Source organism: Trifolium pratense, linkage group LG1 (assembly GCF_020283565.1).
Source record: "Trifolium pratense cultivar HEN17-A07 linkage group LG1, ARS_RC_1.1, whole genome shotgun sequence".
NCBI lineage: Eukaryota > Viridiplantae > Streptophyta > Magnoliopsida > Fabales > Fabaceae > Trifolium > Trifolium pratense.
In genome coordinates, this window is record NC_060059.1 from 1861390 (window position 1) to 1881922 (window position 20533).

Consider the following 20533-nt stretch of genomic DNA (forward strand, 5'->3'; position numbering starts at 1 on the left):
TATTTTATAAATGTATCTTGTTTATGATGAATTTTTCTGTATTTTTTATTTTTTACACTCTTGATATTTATGTTTCTCTTTTGTTAAAATACTTTTTTATCATACATCATACATATGTACGTATATTTGGTCATGTGTGTTGTTTCTTTCTCCACAACTTAGGTGTATTATAGATCGATTGATATCCGACATTTTTAACCGCATTCTCTTGTACTCGGTGTAAATTTTTTTACACCATCAACCAATTACAAGTTATCCTTTGGACGAATTTTAACATTGGTATGTATAACTAAAGCCAAATAACCTTGTGATTCAACATTATGTTTGATTTACAATGTAAAATATATTTTGCACCCTGCATACCAATTAAACTCTTTCAAATTATACCAGTTTAATATTTTGATAATAAATTTTAACTCAAGCACCACTATTTACCATTCTATCCCATAATACTTTTTAGATAATCAAAATATAAAATAAGATACCATTCCAATCCACCCTATTTTACCACATACAACCAGATTTATCCGAAAGGCACTTTGTAAAAAAATAAATTTAACCTATAACAAATTTAAGTTCCTATTTAAATGAGGTGAGAAAAATGTAGTTGAAAACCCATCAGTGCTAATAGTAAAAACAATTCAATAGTATCTAAATCCCTGTTCCCTTAATAATCTTTTGATGAAATGCGGCAAAAAATTGTTTTGATGAATCAAATTTTCCATATAAAAGCTTTTTAAACACATGTTCCATATACACTACCATCTCGTCTCATCTCAAACAGTAAACATAGTATAATAGATGGATCCTGTGAATGGCGCTCGACATAACATTAATAATGTATTTTGTTTTCCCAAACATCGTAACATTAGTTTAGTCCTCAATTTCAACTAGACTGAATGACAAAAAATATGACAGGAGAATCTAATATAGCGTACAACTTCCATAAAGCAGAACTACATGCAGCATCATCAACCAAAGACTAGTTGTATAGACGTACAGCCACCGGACAAATCACAGAAATAGATGGAAATCATAGGCGTCCTATCACAGCTTCCACCTCAGAAGGAGTGTAAAGATGATATGCTGGAGCAACCCTGGCAATGTCAACGTTGTTGGGAGTGACCTAATGTAAAAAGTACAGAGCAAACATGTTATATTTTATTCTACATTCCATTTCAGTAGGGGACAACAGACAGAAGTACATGCATTTAGTTTTAATTTTACCTTCTCTTCCATAACTTGCTTCAGAATAGATAAGGCAATAGTCTCAGCCTCTTGAAGAGTCAAGTCCTGCACAAACATAATAAATCAACACCAAATTCATTTGTTTTATATATCATCTTGATGCCTCAATACTGAAAGATAATCTTTAAGCAAAATGTTGCCAGTGCATAGAAATGCTGTTACATTAATTTGACAATTGAAATTATAAAAGACTTAATTGGTTCAACATTTTCCAGACAATAAAACACAAGCAGTGGACATATACTTAGACATATATCAATATGAGTTGTAAATCAATGTAATTTTTTAAAAAGAAAAAGAAAATGTGGCTGAAATGCATTCCTCCACAAATCCATTCAACCCATCACCCCAATTCCTTTCTACCATGCTGACCATCCGTACGACCTAGCACTAAGTAGGTCTCTAGCAAACTTAGCAGCCTCGATGCATTGGTACCAATCACCACCTTCCATGTTAGTATTCTGTTTTTTCTGTTGGCTTTGCAGCTTTAGACATTTTTTGTACATGCAATCAGACGAGGAAAAATGGGCATATCCTCTAATGTACTTATTTTCCCAAATTTTTTTGCTTTTGATATTTTACTAATGATATCAGATGGGGGGGGGGGGGGGGGGGTGAAGGATTTGCTGCTATTGTATTTAGCGAATCTCATTTTAGCATAGCATTCCCATGGCTGTGTTCCTATTATTTACCTGTAGGGGGGGGGGGTGTTAGGGCAGCAAATTTCTGGATGGCTGGAGTACAGAGGAAGAGCGCTGACCAAAGAAGGGGGTTCTTAAAAAAAATAAAAATTAAATCTCAGCCATTTTGTTTTAGCCACGTCTAATTAGCTGGAGATCTCTATTTTCTCCACAAACAGAGAGGATCTGAACTCTCATTCCCCATTCACACTTCCCAACCCCAGCTAATAATTTTAATGCTATGAGCAGAATAGAAAATAAACAAACAACCCACGGTAAGAACATGGATTACCTTGTTGAATTGTTCTTGCAGAGAACTGTCAGCACCTTCTGATCCTGAACCAATAGCTTTTGCATTGCATTGCCAGAATGTTCCAGAAGGATCAGTGTAATATCTGCAAATCAGAACATTTCAATTCAGTACGAACAATAAGTCCAGAATGAAAAAGGCAACAAATGATCACCAGCAATTAACCAAACTGTATCATCTAGTGACAGAAGTAATAGAACCGCTGCCTACAAAAACACATTACCCATGCTGCATATTCATTTTCAGTTTAAATAATGAGCTGCATTAGTATGTCTGTAATGGGTAAAAATATGAAAATTGCATACAATTTAGTCTTAAGTCCTTAGAGGGAGGTTAGATGCAACTACCCCCATTTGTTTCCTATTGAGGTTCAGAAGGTGCTAAGTTGCTACCGTACACTGGTCTGAACATAGAAACTAAAAGATAAGAATATGTTTTTCTCCGAGAGTTGAACATGCAGTGTAGACTGCTGAACCACGGAAAGTAAAAAATGTCTTCACGCACAAATCAATGGTAAGAGTAGGAGCTGTATTCCTTGAAACCATGAAGGAAATGAAAAGAAAAAAGTGATGAGTGAAGATGTTATGTTACTTCCAAGTGAAACAAAAAAGAGAATGCTACAGAAAATGAATTCTTGGCAAATATGGCGGTTTAGAAATGATTTAACATCCAACCAAAGTCACTAGAATCACAAGAATCGGGTCAAAACATCAAGTCAATAAGTGGTCACTATCACTCATTAACCACTCTTTGCATATAAATAAATGAATAACCAGAAAAATTGTATTGTTCTTGAAATATTTCTCACTACTAGTCCGTTCTCTGAAATTTAACCAATCCCCAGAAAAGAAAGTGTAACATGCAAGGAGCCAACAATATCATAGATTTAGACAAACATGGAAAATGAGTCAAAAGGACAACTGCACAAGTCCATCACATGACCCATAAGTAAGCACTGCTTAGATTGAAAGAATACTTACAGGCTAGGCCCATTCTCGTCATGGCCAGCAATGAGGAGAGACACTCCAAATGGTCGAGACTGCCAAAGAGAAAAAGAAACAGCATGTGTTAAAAAGCATACAAAATGGTGTCCAACATCACCACCAATAAGTATCTTATACAAAAGAAAAAAGAAACGGCATGTGTTATAAAGCATACACAATGGTGTCCAACATCACAACCAACAAGTATCTCATACAAAAGAAAAAAGTTTATTGGCCCATGCAACCAAACCCATCTGTACACTATACAAAAAGAATCTTACACAAGGACAGGGACTTACTCCTTTAATAGGAATGTTATATATTTGACAATAGATGTAAGTTTTAGATGTTTGTGCATCTCAAAATATAGCAACTAGAATTCTGTTTACATCTCAATTAAACGTTCAGAAAATACAACACACAAGACATTGATATTTCTAGGAAGTTCATAGATGAAAAGCAATTGGGGTTCACAAGTTTTGGGCCTTAAAGAACACAATGTTAGCAAGCAAACCAAAATAGACATGAAAGTCAACTCTAAGAAATTCTTTACCATGGATTCTTCATCGCCCTCACCAAAGCGCAAGGCTAGATCACAAAGAGCTTGAGTTGTAGACTCAACAGTCATTGGTTCACCATATGAAAACCTATGATTCTGTGTACAATAAACCAAAATATATCAATAATTAACCAACCAACTACCTACAATATCAATATCCTATAGAGGTAACAAACAATACCTGAGTTTCAACTCGTGCATGCTCAACAAGTGTACGAGCATCAGCAATCAATCCACTCATTGCACAGCCAATGTGGTCATCAATTTCCATTATTTTCTCCACACTACTAGGCTCCTGAAAGCAGAATTTATACACAAAACAATGTAATCAATATCTCATGGCAAATAAAACTATTTTTCATTGTACACAACTATGAGCACCGCAACCATTCTATCTAAAATGATCATCAATAATCAAAATATAGAAGTACATCTAGAAACTAGAAATCAACCAGATGTCCCCGGAATTCAATCTATTGTAAGCAAATCCATATCACTAAGTAATCAATATTTTCTTACTTGACAAAATCACATTGTACACTGACATCTAATAGTAGTGTGACGATAAAACAATGAAAATTTCCACTAAAGTAATAAAAAAATCAAATAAAGGAAACAGGGACAGACCAGTAGAGGCGAAGTGATACGCTTTTCAACAGCAAGAACAACACCTTCTTTCGTCTTCAACCCAATCGCGGTTGATCCCAGCTGCAATCCAATAAAGAAAAATCAAAATCAGAAACACAAATACAAATACACTAACAACACAGGTAGTAGTTATAAACCCTAATAGAGCATATACCTTGATAGCTTCGATTGCATATTCAACCTGAAACAAACGGCCTTCGGGAGAAAAGGTATTGACTCCACGATCATATTCAGTCCTAATTCGTTCGCACAAAATCAATTAGTTAGACCTAGAAATAAAACCCTAACACAATTCGGGAGAATCCATATTATTATTATCGAAGAATGGAAATTTGTGCGAGAAGAGAGAGAATAGAAAGGGTTTTTACCTTGTGAGAAACATTTTAGATCGGATTCGATTAGATCAGTGTATAAAACTGGGGCGAAGGGTTAAGAAATTGAAGAAGAGAAAGAGTGTGATGTGAGATGGGAAGGAAGTGGGGTACAGTATTGTGGCCTTTTTATGAGTAAATTTTTTGTTTCTTGTTCAAGGGGATGAATGAAGGGGTCTCTAAAATTCACCAATTTTTTAAACCAATTCGGTGATAAAAATAAGAATTTTGGAAATAAAGTTAAGGTTTATTGGTAATTGTTGTTTTTAACTTTTTTTTATTTTTATTTAGTTGAAATTTGGTTTGTAAATTTTTGGCAAAATTATTTATGTGATTTCTATTTTTTTAATAACATTTTAATATTTTGGCAAAATATTTTTTTAAACGTAAGAGTTCAGATTAAAATCTAAAATAAACGTAATAAACTAAACACACAAATAAGTCTAATTTTCAATTTCAAATCTATAATTTTTTTCCTTGATCATAAATATATATTATGCCTCAATGAAAAATCAAGGATTAGAAACTTGAAAAATCATACATGGATGGAGACAAAAATGACATTAAAAACAAGTTTAATAATCCCATGAAAAATAAATAGGTAAGTAGTAATTTTTGTTTAAAAATAAAGGATTAAATATGTTTTTCTCCTTATAAATTATCTACATTTTTTTTAGTCTCTATAAAAAGTTCCAAAATATTTTTCGTCATAAATTTGTATCTCTGTTCTTTAGTCAACACTTATATATCTTTAAAATTTTTGAGAATACAAGTGAATTGACTCAAAATTAGAGACCTAAAGTTATAATAGAAAACTAGCGGGCCAGGTAAGCGCGTTTCGCGCTTGCCTGTGTCTATCTTATATTATGATAAGTTTGTTAATAAAAGAGTTTTGCTGCTAAAAAAAGATTGTCTTATATTTTGATGAGTTTGTTAATAAAAGATTTTTGTTGCTACTAAAAAAATCAAAGGTATTGTTGGTATTATGAAAAGTCCACACCAAAACTCATATATCCTCTTTATATTCGGTATAGATATAGATACACAGGGGAACAAAACTTGTAAATTTTTTCTTTTATAGAAATAAATTTTAGGGATAAAAAATTATTTAATCCAAAAATAAATAAATAATTTGGAAATGCCTTATTTACGGTACTGACATGTTAAATAATTTAATGGAGCTTCTATGGTACATTCTAATAATTTAATGATAAGAAAAATGATTTTCTTTAAAAAATATTCATTTACCTTTAATCTAATTACTTAATGTATTGGTACTTTAAAAATTATCATATTTACCATAAAATTTGCGTAATTTAATCTTTTAAAGCACTTATTTTCTACATCACTTCAATTGTATTATACTCCCTCCGGTCCTTTTTATAAGGAACAATTTGGAAAAAAAATTTGGTCCTTTTTATAAGAAACAATCATTAAATTTATTCTTACAATTCCATTTTTACCCTTATTAAATTGTATCCATTCCAAAGTTATGCATTAATTAGAGTGATATATTCCTTAAGGATAAATTAATACACCAAGGTTAGTTTTGGAATAGATTGTAAAATTTTAGAATTTTTATTAAGAAAGATAAGGTTTCTTGGTATGTGTGTTTTTTTCAAATTGTTCCTTATAATAAGGACCGGAGGGAGTACTTGTTTGCATATATATAGACCCTTGTGAATGCTTCCTGAGATATTTTCATGGATATAATTTCGTCCTTATTCCGTTTGTCCTTTCTTTTAAAATGCACCATCTATTCAATTCCATCCATTCACAATTCATTATCCACACCAGAACCTGGCTTCATGAATGATGTAAGCTCCATTCCATTATCTTCATTTCAATCTCATTATACATATCTATGTTGTTACATTGACATTAATATATCCTTTAATTAATATAAAGTATAAGATATGATAGGATATTATTATTATTATTATTATGAAGGGTCATTTTGTTACTTTGATTAACTAAAAGTGGCATTAAAATTAAACTTATTAATTCCTGATGTTATCTGCAGGTTAAATTCTGGTTTATGTACATTGAACCGCATATTTATAGAACCAAGATGTTGCATAAATGAATCCGAACGGAAATCAAATGATTCAAGTGGCGTGGCATTGAAGAAGTTCAAGAAAGACAGTGTTTACATTGACAAAAATGGCAAATTAAGGAACTTCAATCACAAGAAACTGTCCAGAAAAACATGTAATCTATGTTGTCCTATCTGAAACAGTGTGCGTGCGTGCATACGTGTGTCTGTGTTTTAAACGTCCGTTGTTGATTATTTTCTTTGTGTAGGTGGTTCTATGAGAGGAAGAGGATGGAAATTTGGTTCTGGATTTGTTGATGGGATATTCCCAGTGTTGAGTCCAACTGCACAACTAATTATGGAGTATCTTCAAAAGGAAGTGGATTCCGAGAGAATTTGGGGTTCACTGGATAAGCTTCCACCCTCTCTTGATGCATGGGATGATGTTTTAACTGTGTCCGTTCAACTTCGGATGAGAAAAAAATGGGATTCAATCATTTCGGTGAGAAACACATGCTGCTACAGCATACTAATCCTATGCAACTTCACACTTTTAATTTATTTTTTCAATGGATTATGTTCCGGTGCACAAAATATCCCACATTGCTTGAGAATCAAGACTAAGGATAGTGTATTAGCATGGGATGGCTCGTAGTTTACTAATAATTGTGTTAGGTAATCGTATAAATTGTGTTAGGTAATGCCGCACCTTCTGAGACATAGGCACAATTGACGAACTCTGATCAAATCTTGTGTGCTTCCATTTGCATTTTTTCGTGTATGTTTTCTTTTGAACCAGGGTTGATCTTCTAATAAAGTGAAATCTGTTCAGATATGTAAATGGATACTGCTAAGGAGTTCCTTCAAGCCAGATGTGATATGCTATAATTTACTCATAGATGCTTTTGGGCAAAAGTTTCTATACAAGGAAGCAGAATCCACTTATTTGCAGCTTCATCAGGCTAGATGCATTCCTAATGAAGATACCTATGCCCTTCTCATAAAGGCCTATTGTATGTCTGGGAAGCTACAAAATGCTGAAGCTGTATTTGCGGAAATGCGAAATTATGGCCTTCCTTCAAGTATGTTCCTCAATACACTTGTTTTTTTATCGGTAGGAATCAAACTCGGCACTTTAGGTTTACAACACTCGCACACTCTGCACACCAACCACTCATCCATATACGTTGAAATAGAAATATGATATTAAAAACAATTGCTGATTGACACAATAATGGCTCAGGTGCTGTTGTGTACAATGCTTACATAAATGGATTAATGAAAGGAGGAAACTTTGACAAAGCAGAAGAGATTTTTCAAAGAATGAAAAAGGATGGTTGCAAGCTATCTATTGAAAGTTATACAATGTTGATAAATTTATACGGGAAGGTACGCTATTAACAGTTATTTACATATGATTTATGGGACTAGATGTATCATTCATGTATATTTCTAGATTATAATTATGTTAATTGTATTGAAATTTGAATTTTTATTATGCAGGCTGGTAAATCCTATATGGCCTTAAAAGTTTTTGATGAAATGTTAAGCCAAAAGTGTACACCTAATATTTGCACATACACTGCTCTAGTGAATGCATTTGCCAGAGAGGGATTATGTGAGAAAGCTGAAGAAATATTTGAGCAGATGCAAGAAGCTGGACTTGAACCTGATGTTTATGCTTATAATGCCCTAATGGAAGCTTACAGGTTGTTATTCGAAGATGGTGTAAATGCCTTCTTCATTGATTAATGTATTATCAATTTGGCTTATACCATATTTACTTTGATCTAATAGTTTATATATCTAGAAAAAGTTAACGATTTTTCTTCTCGGAACAGTCGTGCAGGTTTTCCTTATGGGGCAGCAGAAATATTTTCACTAATGCAGCATATGGGATGTGAACCAGATAGAGCCTCATATAATATCTTAGTAGATGCATATGGGAAAGCAGGTTTTCAAGATGGTAATGATCTGCCCTAGAAACTTATCATTTTCTTTTGTTTATTCACATAAGACGTGTTTGGATAAACAACTTAATTAAGCGCCTATAGCCAAATGCTTATGTATAAGCTATTTCTACAACAGAATATAAAATAAAGTCAAATTGTATATATGTGATTAAGCTATAACCTGTTTTCATAAGCTATCTCGGAGAGCTAATGAAAATAAGCTGAAAATAGCTTACAGACATGTCATAAGTTGGTCTGACACATGTTTTTCTTCTCTTCCTTTTGAATGAAACATAGATGCTGAAGCTGTTTTTGAAGATATGAAAAGAGTTGGAATAACACCAACAATGAAATCTCACATGGTACTTTTATCTGCTTATTCCAAAATGGGAAATGTGAGTAAATGTGAAGACATTCTTAACCAAATGTGTAAATCAGGCTTAAAACTAGACACTTTTGTTCTCAACAGCATGCTCAACTTATATGGAAAGTTAGGCCAATTCGAAAAAATGGAAGAAGTTTTAACAGTGATGGAAAAAGGATCATATATAGTTGATATTAGTACATTTAATATCTTGATACATAGGTATGGACAAGCAGGATTTATTGAGAAAATGGAAGAACTTTTTCTGTTACTTCGTACCAAAGGCTTAAAACCTGATGTGGTTACTTGGACTAGTAGAATTGGAGCTTATTCTAAAAAAAAGCTTTATCTTAAGTGCTTAGAAATATTTGAAGAAATGATTGATTCTAGTTGTTATCCAGATGGAGGAACAGCAAAAGTACTTCTTGCAGCATGCTCTAACGAAGATCAGATTGAGCAGGTTACTAGTGTGATTAGAACTATGCATAAGGATATGAAGACTGTTTTAGCAGTAGCATAAGTTTTTGAACTTTGAGAGGATAGTAAAAAATGTAATGTATGTTAATGAAAAGAATAAAATTAACTTGATGTAAAAGTGATTTTGATGGGAGGAGAATACTCTCATGTTTTGCACATTGGTAACACACAAAATGGGATAAGACTTCTCTAAATTAAACGAGTCACTTTAGAGAATAGAGCGAATAATATTTAAATTTCATTTTCTAACTTGTATTTACGCACCATATGAGTCTTTTATGTTTTGGCTTTAACAAAAAGTCATACTTTAGTCTATTTCTGTGCACTCCAAGTCTCAAATCGCCAACTATGAATTGAGTCTAATCTAATCTAAAATAAAATGTCAGTTTTTTATTTATTTATTGATATAATAATAAAATAAAGTGGCAGTGCCACGAGCAACACCTTTTTCTGTCTATCAATTTTCTATTTACTAAACTTGTGCCGCTAGCCCTCGTGTAGCACGAGCAACAATGAAGGATTATTGACATTGTGTTGCTGCCACTCTATAAATTAGTACAATTTAATTGTAAATATTTTCACTAAAATTTAAGTATATTGCAATACTAGTAGTTAAAAAAAAATAAAAAATTCTCGTGATTTTAACTCAGTTGACAGAAACATCATACTATATGTATAAGAGGTGGAATTCGAATCATGAACATCTCACTTATTTACCTTTAAAGTGAATTTTTCAATCGGACAAAAAAAACTAGTTGCTTTTTTTTAGGCTTAATTAATCTTTTGGTCCCTTAAAGACATTTTAGGTTTCACAATGGTCCTTTAAAGAAAAAAAGGTCCGGATTGGTCCCTTAAAGACACATCCGTTTCTCAATTGGTCTTTTCTGTCAATTTTTTACAAAAAAACGTTAGTTTTAATTGACTGGATTGTGGATGCCATTTAGTGTAAGTCTTATTAATTTTTAAAATTTTAACCATTGGAATTTTTTGTTATATTTGGAGTTAAAATTTAACGGAAAGGACCAATATGACAAACATATGTCTTTAAGGGACCAATCCGGGCCTTTTTTTTTAAGGGACTAATCTGAGCCTTTTTTTCTTTAAGGAACCATTGTGAAACCTAAAATATCTTTAAGGGACCGATAGACTAATTAAACCTTTTTTTTATTACTGGATAGTTCATAAAGTTGTCAAAGGTATTTATATAGTCACAAATATTTAGTAATTTCATTTAGTTCCACTCACATAAATTAATTAATTAAAAAATACATATTATTTAATTATTTTTTACTTTATCAAACATATGTATTCAAAAAATAAATAAATCAAGTGATCAAAATTTTTGTAATTATCCAAAGATTCCTCGTGAATTGCTTACTCAATAGTATATAAATAAAACTATTCAAATGAAAGAAAATCCCCGTTTGAATTAATTTTTTTAAGTTTATAAAAAATAGCTTACGCAAATAAATAAATTTTTATTTTAATTCATAAATTTTTACTAGCAAAATTTATATATATTGATTTTTTTTTCATAAACTATCTTGATAAATTCATGAATAATATATGAAAAATTATTTATTTACATAATTTTTTTTTAACAATTTATTTATGTAAATTATTTTGCACAACTAAAAAATAAGTCGATTCAACCGTGAACCGACCCTCAATAAAAAAACACAAACAAATCCCATAAAACAACACACTTCACCAACATAATTTTGACATGGAACAAATACTAAGTCTCTCAGTGTCGGATCTCAAACTGAGTACCTCGAGGTTGAAGAGAACATCTTCAACCAAATGACCTCTAAGTAAATTAGTACGTGTTAGATTTAGAATTAGTATGTTCGAGACCCGGAAATAGACTAGTCCACAAATCATAACTCAATCGATAAAAATATGTCAAAATTGTTAAGTTGAACGCGAAATTTGAACTCCGACTCTTTCACTTATGCGTGTGAGTTTATAAATTTACTTTTGTTATTCCATTTATATATATAAAAAAAATATAGAGTATTTTTATTGGACTTGGGTGTGAGATATATATATTTTGGTATTTTAGTGTGATATTAATTTACACCGAGAGAATTATTCATGAAACATAAAAATAAAATACAACGGTGAATATAAATTTGCATGGTGATTGGGAGATCCATGAGAGAAAACAAAACAAGAAAGGAAGGAGGTAAGGTAGGTGATGGAGAGAGAGAATCCAAATCCAAATGAATAAATAAATGAAGCATAGAGCTGTCACCTATTAAGCACATATACAGACACGGACATCGGACACGACACGGATACTGACATGTTGATACTGATAATAATTTAAAAAAATGACATAATTTAGTGTAATTATAAGTGTCGGTGTCCGACACGGATACGGACACGTGTCCGACACGGACACGCCTAATTTGAGGAGTGTGAGTTAGGAACCAAAATAAAATGGTACTATTATTATTTATTACTAGCGGGCCAGGCAGGCGCGTTCCGCGCCTGCCTGTGTCTAACTTATGTACCCAAAAAAAAAGATACGCCTTATGTTATGGTGAGTTTGTTAATAAAAGATTTTTGTTGCTACTAAAAAAAGCAAGGGTAATGTTGGTATTATGAAAATTCTACCCCGAAACTCATGTATTCTTTTTATATATTATAGTATAGAATAGATATAGATGAAAAAACCATAAAAAAAAAAAGTGGAAGTTAAGGGCAATTATGGAATAATTAAAAAACCATAAAGGAAGTTAAGGGCAAAATGGACCAAAAAAAATCGCGCCTGCCTGTGTCTAACTTATGTACCCAAAAAAAAAGATACGCCTTATGTTATGGTGAGTTTGTTAATAAAAGATTTTTGTTGCTACTAAAAAAAGCAAGGGTAATGTTGGTATTATGAAAATTCTACCCCGAAACTCATGTATTCTTTTTATATATTATAGTATAGAATAGATATAGATGAAAAAACCATAAAAAAAAAAGAGGAAGTTAAGGGCAATTATGGAATAATTAAAAAACCATAAAGGAAGTTAAGGGCAAAATGGACCAAAAAAAATCCAGCCCAAACTCCCTTATTCCCTTTATATATTGTTATAGATTAATTAATAATTAATTAATTAATTAATTGTCATTACCAATATAAATACCCTTCTTCTATCTTGTTATTTTCTTCATTCATTCATTTTTACAACAAAATTAATCAACACACTCACTTAGATCAGAGATCTATTCAATTTCTGTAAACACTCAAATTGTTCACTTAATTTCCATTTGTTCGAGTTGTAGAATTTGAAATTACGTGGATTGATTGAAAATGGCGGGTGATTCACAGCAACAGAGTTGGGTACTGATGGTTACTGCTCAGACACCAACCAACATTGCTGTAATCAAATATTGGGGTAAGAGAGATGAAACCCTAATCTTACCTGTTAATGATAGTATCAGCGTTACTCTTGATCCTAATCACCTTTGCACAACCACCACTGTTTCTGTTAGTCCCTCTTTTCAACAAGATCGCATGTGGCTCAATGGCAAGGTTCATTTTCTTTTCATTTCAATTTCACTGATTCTATTATTGTTTAATTTTATCAATATGTTTACACTTCAATGATATTTACTGCGTTGTTTACATTATTTTTACTAGTTTACTATATAATACCGACATTTCAGATTGAATGCATGTCTGATGTTTGATTGTTTGACTGATACGTGTGGTTACAAATTACTTCAGTTTTATTGACATGTTTAGTGTCGTGTTCGTGTTTGTATCGGTGCTTTGTAGATAGCTATTGTATATTGTTTCAGTCCGGATTGTCTGCTGTAACTTTAACTGCTTCAGGCAGTTACATGCAGTAAACAATATCAACCATTGAACAGTTCTAATTTACGCGTGTAGTTAGACTAATTTCACACAATTCTGATATCAACCATTCATTTGCTATCCGATGGTAGGTAACGGTTACTGTGTTAATGCAGTAACAACATGTAATCTACTTCCATTTTGTGTCCACTTGCTTGTCAGTTTTCACACTTTTGTAAATTACAGAAGTAGTACAATTGATAGTTTTTTTTATTCTATCTGTATTTGTTTATGTGTTCTAGCTAAGAATAAAGATGTTTAAGTAAGATATCATAACTGATAGAGATTTTGTTTGGGTGTGTCGAGATGCTGGCATTGAGAATTGTCATGTTTTTGCTTTCTAATTTTAATTGTGGTTTTTGGTTTTGCTGGTTAGTGTAGGAGATTTCTCTTTCTGGGGGTAGATTCCAGAGCTGTTTAAGGGAGATCCGTGCTCGCGCTTGTGATGTTGAGGATAGTAAAAAGGGTGTTAAGATCAGTAAAGAGGATTGGAGCAAATTGCATGTACACATTGCCTCCTACAACAACTTCCCCACTGCAGCTGGACTGGCTTCATCTGCTGCGGGTTTTGCATGTCTTGGTAATACACTTTTGTATTGATTTTTTTTAAAAAAACTTTGTTTCATTTAATAGTTATGAGTATGACAACAAATTGGAATTCATTAGTGGTTGCTGGCCAGTACTTGTGCAGTCTTCTACCGGTTCTCAAATTGCAAAACCATTTGCGCATTCAATATTATATAAGTCATCAGTTTACCGTACGGTTGAGCTTAACGTATGATGCATTGTATGGGTAATCCGCCAAATCTGATTGTGATTGATTAGTTGCTTTAGCAGGTTTAAGATCTAAATCAAACGGGTCATAGAATAGTTTTAAAGTTGCATGAGACAAGAAGTAGGTTCGAGGATCTAGTAATTGTTTGTAGTAGCCATTGTAGTGTATCAGCCAGACTAAGACAGAACTATAGGAGGAAAATTGGAGACAAAAGAACAACAGTCAACTCTATTATCTCATAATCTGAAACTTAGAAAATTGACTTAGACTATTTTCCATATTAATAGTTTTTATTGTTCTAGACCAAATATGGAGAGGGCAGTGATAAACGAACTTCGATCAGGAAAACAAAATCATTGGTAGTGATGATCAATTTCCAGTGGATATTGGTCTTAGGTAATAACTGTCCTGAATTGCATTGTTTGCTAGCCATAACTGAGAGACTAAAATATTGAGTTATTAATAAGTAGTCTGTGAAAGAAATATTGCTATAAATTAATTAAACCTTTTCGCTGACAAACAGACTTTTCAGTGTTGCATGTTTAATGTCTTATGGTGTGGATTCACATAGGATCTTATCCTTTATTCAATAATCTTTTGGAATGTTGCTTCAAATTTTAAATCCTTAAGGTGTTATATGCAGATGGTCAGTTTTTTTTTGTTCTGTCTAATGCAATTTCAACCTAATTTCCATGCTTTCATAGTTACAATAGCATGGTTCTTGACTCTTACTAATTTTATATTAGGCCTTATATTTGTCGTCATATTTCATAATGGTTTCTGTCTTTTCTGTTTTGCAGTTTATGCCCTTGGGAAGCTGATGAATGTCAAAGAAGACGAAAGCCAGCTATCTGCTATTGCAAGGTCTTTCTTTTCTTTACTACTTTTTCAAATTGTAAGGTGTTATGGCTTGGTTTGGACACTTGTTTGATAATATATTCAACAATTCCGGATATTCACTATATACAGGCAAGGATCAGGTAGTGCTTGTCGCAGCTTATTTGGGGGATTTGTGAAGTGGATAATGGGAAAAGTAAGTTTTTATTTTATAAGCCATTATATCACCTGAAAATCTATCTGTAACTTATATTCTCTTGATGTTTATAGGAGGAGAATGGAAGTGACAGTCTCGCAGTTCAACTTGCTGATGAAAAGCATTGGGATGATCTTGTTATTGTTATTGCTGTGGTATGTCATATTTTTAGTCTTCATTTAATTAAATGGATTAGTTTGCTGTTCAGTTTTGGCTTGTAATATATATTTCAGTAAAGATGGTATGTTGTCGTCATTTTTCAATCTAAGCACTATTGGATCTACACTATTGTATTATCTCTTGTCATACTATGCTCAATATTCCCATCTCATTATTTATTTATAGGTTAGCTCTCGGCAAAAGGAAACAAGCAGCACTTCAGGAATGCGTGAGACTGTTGAAACAAGTTTGCTTTTACAGCATAGAGCAAAGGTACTACATCCACTTCCTTCGTACAATTTTTGTATCAACCATGTTAGATGAGTATTTCTCTAATATCATGGTTGTTAGTTAGGAATGTTTGAAAGTTTTCTCATATAAACAACTATGCCATGGTAATTTAAGTTTGATTAATTTTTGTTCATGTCCTTTTCTCATTTGAACCACAATAGGAAATAGTGCCGAAGAGGATACTGCAAATGGAAGAAGCCATTAGAAACCGTGATTTTGCATCTTTTTCACAACTCACCTGTACCGACAGCAACCAGTTTCATGCAGTCTGTCTGGATACATCGCCCCCTATATTTTACATGAATGATACATCCCATAGGTAGGTTCTGATAATTGGCAGTTATTTATGATGATTATATTTGTTTTATAAGATCACAAGTGTGATACATTTCTGTTCTAATTTATCAACTATTCTATTTCACTTCAGGATAATCAGCATTGCTGAAAAGTGGAACCGTTCAGAAGAATCTCCCCAGGTTTGAATTACTTTCTTGGTCATATATGTCTTGTGCGCAAAAAGGTTTATTCCTAGGGTCAAATTTTGTCAATTGTTTGGTTACCAATCACTGAATATTCTAAAATGAGAAGCATGACTAGAAATATTGGCTCATAACATTTGAACTTGAAATTAGAAGAAACTTCCTGAATATACGTATTTATTCTACATGAATAATGTGTATACACACCGCTTGTTTGGTTGTGTATGTATACACGAACACACACATAACAAACTAACATGTATAAATTCGTAGGTTTCTATCTAAATACTAAGGCTAGTTTTGATGTGCAGGTAGCTTATACGTTTGATGCAGGGCCAAATGCAGTTCTAATTGCACGTAATAGGAAAGCTGCTACCCTTTTAATTCAGAGGCTGCTTTACTACTTCCCTCCAAATTCAGATGACCTAGACAGGTGCTTTTCATGTTTTGGTATTTTCATGCATACTATTCTAAGATTTTTGTCAATCTTTTGAATTTCTTAGTTACCTGGAAAACTTTCCTCCCTCCAGTTACATTATTGGTGACAAGTCACTTGCAAAAGATGCTGGGATCAATGGAATACAAGACATAGAAGCTTTGCCACCACCTCCAGAAATTAAAGATAATATTCCATCACAAAAGTACAAGGGGGATGTCAGTTACTTTATATGCACCAGACCAGGAAGGGGACCTGTTTTGCTTACTGATGAAAGTCAAGCTCTTCTCAACAGTGAAAACGGGCTTCCCAAATAAGGTTCATGGGAAATATTCCCATGGTTGATCTATTCTTCACCAGGCTTTTCTCAGCCTGGAATGTTTTTCTTAGACGTCCCATTCAAGGAAGCCTGTGGTACCCATGGCATGATTATTTATGTTCATTCCGAGTTTGCAGTTTGTGTTTTGCTTTTGTGTATCTGTAATTCTTATTTTTAATTCTAGTTAGTCTATTTTCTGAGAGAAAAATAAGCACCTTTAATTTAATTCACCTGATTTTGCAAGTTCAATTTGTCCGATTTTGATGTGATCAAATTTCTTTCCTTTTTTGTATTTTGATTTAAAGTTCTTTTTTACTTGCATTATTCTTGGCTGAAAAAGATGCCCTACACATCAGATAATTATCGCATGGTTCTGCATAACATAAAAATTGTCCACACTCCTCTGGCTATTCCTCTCATATATATTATTCCTCTAACAAACTGCACTGCACGCGAACATTAACCAATAACAGATACACTTGAGTGTCGTCTTGTCTATGCTGCTTAGTTGTAGCCTAATATTAACAGTTGTCTTGTCTATGCTGCTTAGTTGTAGCTTAATATTAACCGTTGACCGATGGAATCAATACCCAAGTATTCCGGAGGAACATACTAGTTAAGTTTCAGTATATGTGATACTGCAGTAGTATCATTTGAAAATTAGTAATATTATTTAGTAAAAATTGTTCCTAGTTGCAGCCAACGACTGTAACTCAGTTGCATAGCACCTAAACTTGTTAGATTTTTGTACAGTGTATTCTTGGGGAGGGGATGAAGAATCTAAAGTTTGACAGTCAAGCAAGATTAATCTTGTAGCAAGACGAAAAAAGTCTACGACTGTGGAGATGCTAGTATATAATTACAGTTACTTACTAATATTCAAAGTTTTTGTTCTGAATGATTTATGATTTGTCAAAATTGATACCAACCACTAATGTACTGAACTAACTGAAGCAACTTTTCATTGCATAAAGGTTCTCTGTAAAAAAAAGAAGAAAAGTGACATTGCTGCAAAGATCAATCAATCAATGACAATTAGTAAAAGTAACATTTTTTATGGTCCACAACACCGTAAGTCATGCCTTGATCAAACACTTTTTCATCAACACAAGTACACACCAAACATGGCTCTTCCTAAATTACAAAAACTCCTTCACAATTAAAACTATGCTCTCCCCTTGAGCTTCCATGGCAAAACCAAACCTTCATCTGCTGTCATTTTTCTTCTTCTTCAGCACCTTGCTAGGCTTGTTCCACTCCACATTATCACTGATCAATCAAGAGGATGTTCCTGGCTGGCTTGCCTTGGAAGAAACTGAAGATGTCAACATGGTGCAAACCAGTAGAGATTCATGGAAAAAATGTGACTTCTCAGTTGGAAAATGGGTTTTTGATCAATCATACCCTCTTTATGATTCCAACTGTCCCTATCTTGCCACTGCAGTTACTTGTCAAAAGAATGGGAGGCCAGATTCAGATTATGAAAAATGGAAGTGGAAGCCATTAGGCTGTTCCATCCCAAGGTAACGACGAAGCATTGTTCACATTGCTACCCTTTTGTTTTCTTATATGCTTGCATTGCATCATCAATATCTTGTTGCTTGTTTACTTATATGCATGTAATAGTGTGTATGTTTGGTTCCGCTTTTAGAGGAGTCTCGACTTTATTGTTCAATCGACTTTTACATAAATGTATTCAAATATAAATCAGTTTACATTCAACTTACTTTTAGCCAGAATCAATATTACATAATCAATTTTTGTCATCGCAAAACCAAGCACACAAACTGTGCTGATAAATTTGGCTTGTTGATGACATTTTCAGATTTGATGCACTGAAGTTTCTTGGTAAAATGAGAGGAAAGAGAATAATGCTGGTGGGTGATTCTATAATAAGAAACCAATGGGAATCTCTTGTATGCTTAGTTCAAGGAGTTATTCCAACTGACAAAAAAAAGGTCACCTATGATGGTCCTTTGATGTCTTTCCATGCTATGGTAGGACAATATTAATCAATCTTATTATCCTTAATTTTCCTTCTAAAAATTATTCACTTATATTTTGTTCACATATAGGATTTTGAGACATCAATTGAATTCTTTTGGGCACCACTGTTGGTAGAACTGAAGAAAGAGTCTAATAATAAGAAAATTCTACATTTGGATTTGATTGAAGAGAATGCAAAGTATTGGAAAGGAGTTGATATTCTTGTATTTGATTCTGCTCATTGGTGGACTCACTCCGGTCAAAGTAGCTCGTGAGAAACCTTTCTTGTTCTCTACTTTTCCATTTGAATTTGAATGTAGTATCCTTAATTAGCTTATTTCCGTAAGCTCTCTAGGATAGTTTATGAAAATAGTTCGACTTTATTTTATTATTTGTTAAAGAAATAGTTTGTACATAAGCACTTATATGATATTCGTTTATGCTATAAACAAACACTTCACATGCATCCTAATGGAATCAGTCCTGATAAATACCAGGTGGGACTATTACATGCAAGGAAATAGTATCATCACAAACATGAACCAAATGGTTGCCTATGAGAAAGGACTCAGTACATGGGCAAAGTGGGTGGATCTAAATTTAGACCCTCGAAAAACCCGAGTTGTTTTTAGAAGCATGTCACCTAGGCATAACAGGTACTAACAATTTCTTAAATTATACCAGTGTCTACATATCAATGTTGTTCGTATTCAGTGTCTACCTCAGTGCTTCATAGATTAAAACAAACTGAAATTATCAACAACATATTTACGCATTTCGTTTTTGTGTAGGCAAAATGGTTGGAAATGTTACAATCAAAGGCAACCTGTAAAATATTTCAGCCACTTACATGTTCCTGGACCACTAGTAGTGCTAAAAGGAGTGTTGAAGAGAATGAGATTTCCTGTATATCTACAAGATATTACAACATTGACTGCTTTTAGAAAAGATGGACATCCTTCAGTGTATAGTAAGGCACTAAGTCAAGAAGAGAGGCAGAAACAAGGCTCTGATTGTAGCCACTGGTGCCTCCCTGGTGTGCCTGATATTTGGAATGAGATGCTTAGTGCATGGCTTTAACTAAAACTAAAATCAATGGAATGGATTTTATGGAAAACAATGTAAGCAGTGTACAACATCTGCTTTAGCTTTGAGTTTTTTTTTTAGTTATTATGTAGAGGCTTTTATGGTTACTCCTGCAAGAACATTGTTGATTAAATGTTTTCTTTGTCATTAAGGCTATATGATCAATGTATAACATTATGCTTATAGTATTTGTCATTTTGATTTCCTCAAACATGAATGCTTCTTAGTCCAGTAGTTTGAACTGGGAAACCGAATAATCAATATTGTGTAGAAGGTTCAAAGTTTAAATTTCTATTACTAATATTCATATTTTTCTAACAAACTAACATCTAACATTTTGCGTGTAAAAAAAACACCTCAGATACCTTCTAGGCTTCTAAGGTTGGTTTTAAGGGTACATATTCTTATTATGAAGCTAAGCATTTTTGCTCCATTGAAGCTAGGAGAAGGAAAAAACTAGATCTATTTGATTTGACCAAACGAGGGCAT

The 20533-nt window shown here is 33.0% G+C and overlaps 4 protein-coding genes across 4 annotated transcripts; 3 read left to right on the plus strand and 1 right to left on the minus strand.

The window, feature by feature from the left end:
• Positions 1-804: 804 nt before the first annotated feature.
• LOC123885053 (proteasome subunit alpha type-5) lies at positions 805-4957 on the minus strand. Its single transcript, XM_045934279.1, has 9 exons — positions 4797-4957; positions 4583-4664; positions 4408-4488; positions 3962-4075; positions 3775-3876; positions 3219-3277; positions 2221-2323; positions 1228-1293; positions 805-1126 (listed from the first exon to the last, which is right to left on the minus strand). Exons 1-9 carry the CDS (start codon positions 4808-4810, stop codon positions 1034-1036), a joined length of 714 nt encoding a protein of 237 aa, XP_045790235.1. The 5' UTR covers positions 4811-4957; the 3' UTR covers positions 805-1033.
• A 1530-nt stretch (positions 4958-6487) lies between these two features.
• On the plus strand, positions 6488-9745 carry LOC123899624 (pentatricopeptide repeat-containing protein At2g35130). The gene is made up of 8 exons (XM_045950800.1): positions 6488-6616; positions 6823-7010; positions 7104-7336; positions 7667-7916; positions 8078-8223; positions 8338-8543; positions 8676-8800; positions 9084-9745. Exons 1-8 carry the CDS (start codon positions 6612-6614, stop codon positions 9668-9670), a joined length of 1740 nt encoding a protein of 579 aa, XP_045806756.1. The 5' UTR covers positions 6488-6611; the 3' UTR covers positions 9671-9745.
• A 3029-nt stretch (positions 9746-12774) lies between these two features.
• LOC123921460 (diphosphomevalonate decarboxylase MVD2, peroxisomal) lies at positions 12775-17230 on the plus strand. Its single transcript, XM_045974024.1, has 10 exons — positions 12775-13156; positions 13862-14060; positions 15056-15119; positions 15225-15288; positions 15363-15443; positions 15634-15720; positions 15900-16057; positions 16166-16214; positions 16529-16650; positions 16748-17230. The coding sequence occupies exons 1-10, from the start codon at positions 12935-12937 to the stop codon at positions 16968-16970; spliced, it is 1269 nt and encodes a 422-aa protein (XP_045829980.1). The 5' UTR covers positions 12775-12934; the 3' UTR covers positions 16971-17230.
• Positions 17231-18098: 868 nt separating this feature from the next.
• On the plus strand, positions 18099-20353 carry LOC123921470 (protein trichome birefringence-like 36). Its single transcript, XM_045974032.1, has 5 exons — positions 18099-18495; positions 18798-18969; positions 19048-19229; positions 19456-19614; positions 19750-20353. The coding sequence occupies exons 1-5, from the start codon at positions 18161-18163 to the stop codon at positions 20036-20038; spliced, it is 1137 nt and encodes a 378-aa protein (XP_045829988.1). The 5' UTR covers positions 18099-18160; the 3' UTR covers positions 20039-20353.
• Positions 20354-20533: the final 180 nt, after the last annotated feature.

Bases quoted from the DNA above. Each gene is read 5' to 3' on its own strand.
- LOC123885053 (XM_045934279.1), bottom strand. The intron at 4,076-4,407 runs GTCTGTCCCTGT...TTCTGCTTTCAG, and splicing joins GTATCACTTCGCCTCTACTG to GAGCCTAGTAGTGTGGAGAA. The intron at 3,278-3,774 runs GTAAAGAATTTC...TCTCTTTGGCAG, and splicing joins AGGGCGATGAAGAATCCATG to TCTCGACCATTTGGAGTGTC.
- LOC123921460 (XM_045974024.1), top strand. From the start codon at position 12,935: ATGGCGGGTGATTCACAGCAACAGAGTTGGGTACTGATGGTTACTGCT. The intron at 15,120-15,224 runs GTCTTTCTTTTC...CACTATATACAG, and splicing joins CAGCTATCTGCTATTGCAAG to GCAAGGATCAGGTAGTGCTT. The intron at 15,721-15,899 runs GTACTACATCCA...GAACCACAATAG, and splicing joins TTTTACAGCATAGAGCAAAG to GAAATAGTGCCGAAGAGGAT.
- LOC123921470 (XM_045974032.1), top strand. From the start codon at position 18,161: ATGGCAAAACCAAACCTTCATCTGCTGTCATTTTTCTTCTTCTTCAGC. The intron at 19,230-19,455 runs GTGAGAAACCTT...GATAAATACCAG, and splicing joins CACTCCGGTCAAAGTAGCTC to GTGGGACTATTACATGCAAG. The intron at 19,615-19,749 runs GTACTAACAATT...GTTTTTGTGTAG, and splicing joins ATGTCACCTAGGCATAACAG to GCAAAATGGTTGGAAATGTT.
- LOC123899624 (XM_045950800.1), top strand. The intron at 8,224-8,337 runs GTACGCTATTAA...TTTATTATGCAG, and splicing joins TGATAAATTTATACGGGAAG to GCTGGTAAATCCTATATGGC. The intron at 8,801-9,083 runs GTAATGATCTGC...AATGAAACATAG, and splicing joins GAAAGCAGGTTTTCAAGATG to ATGCTGAAGCTGTTTTTGAA.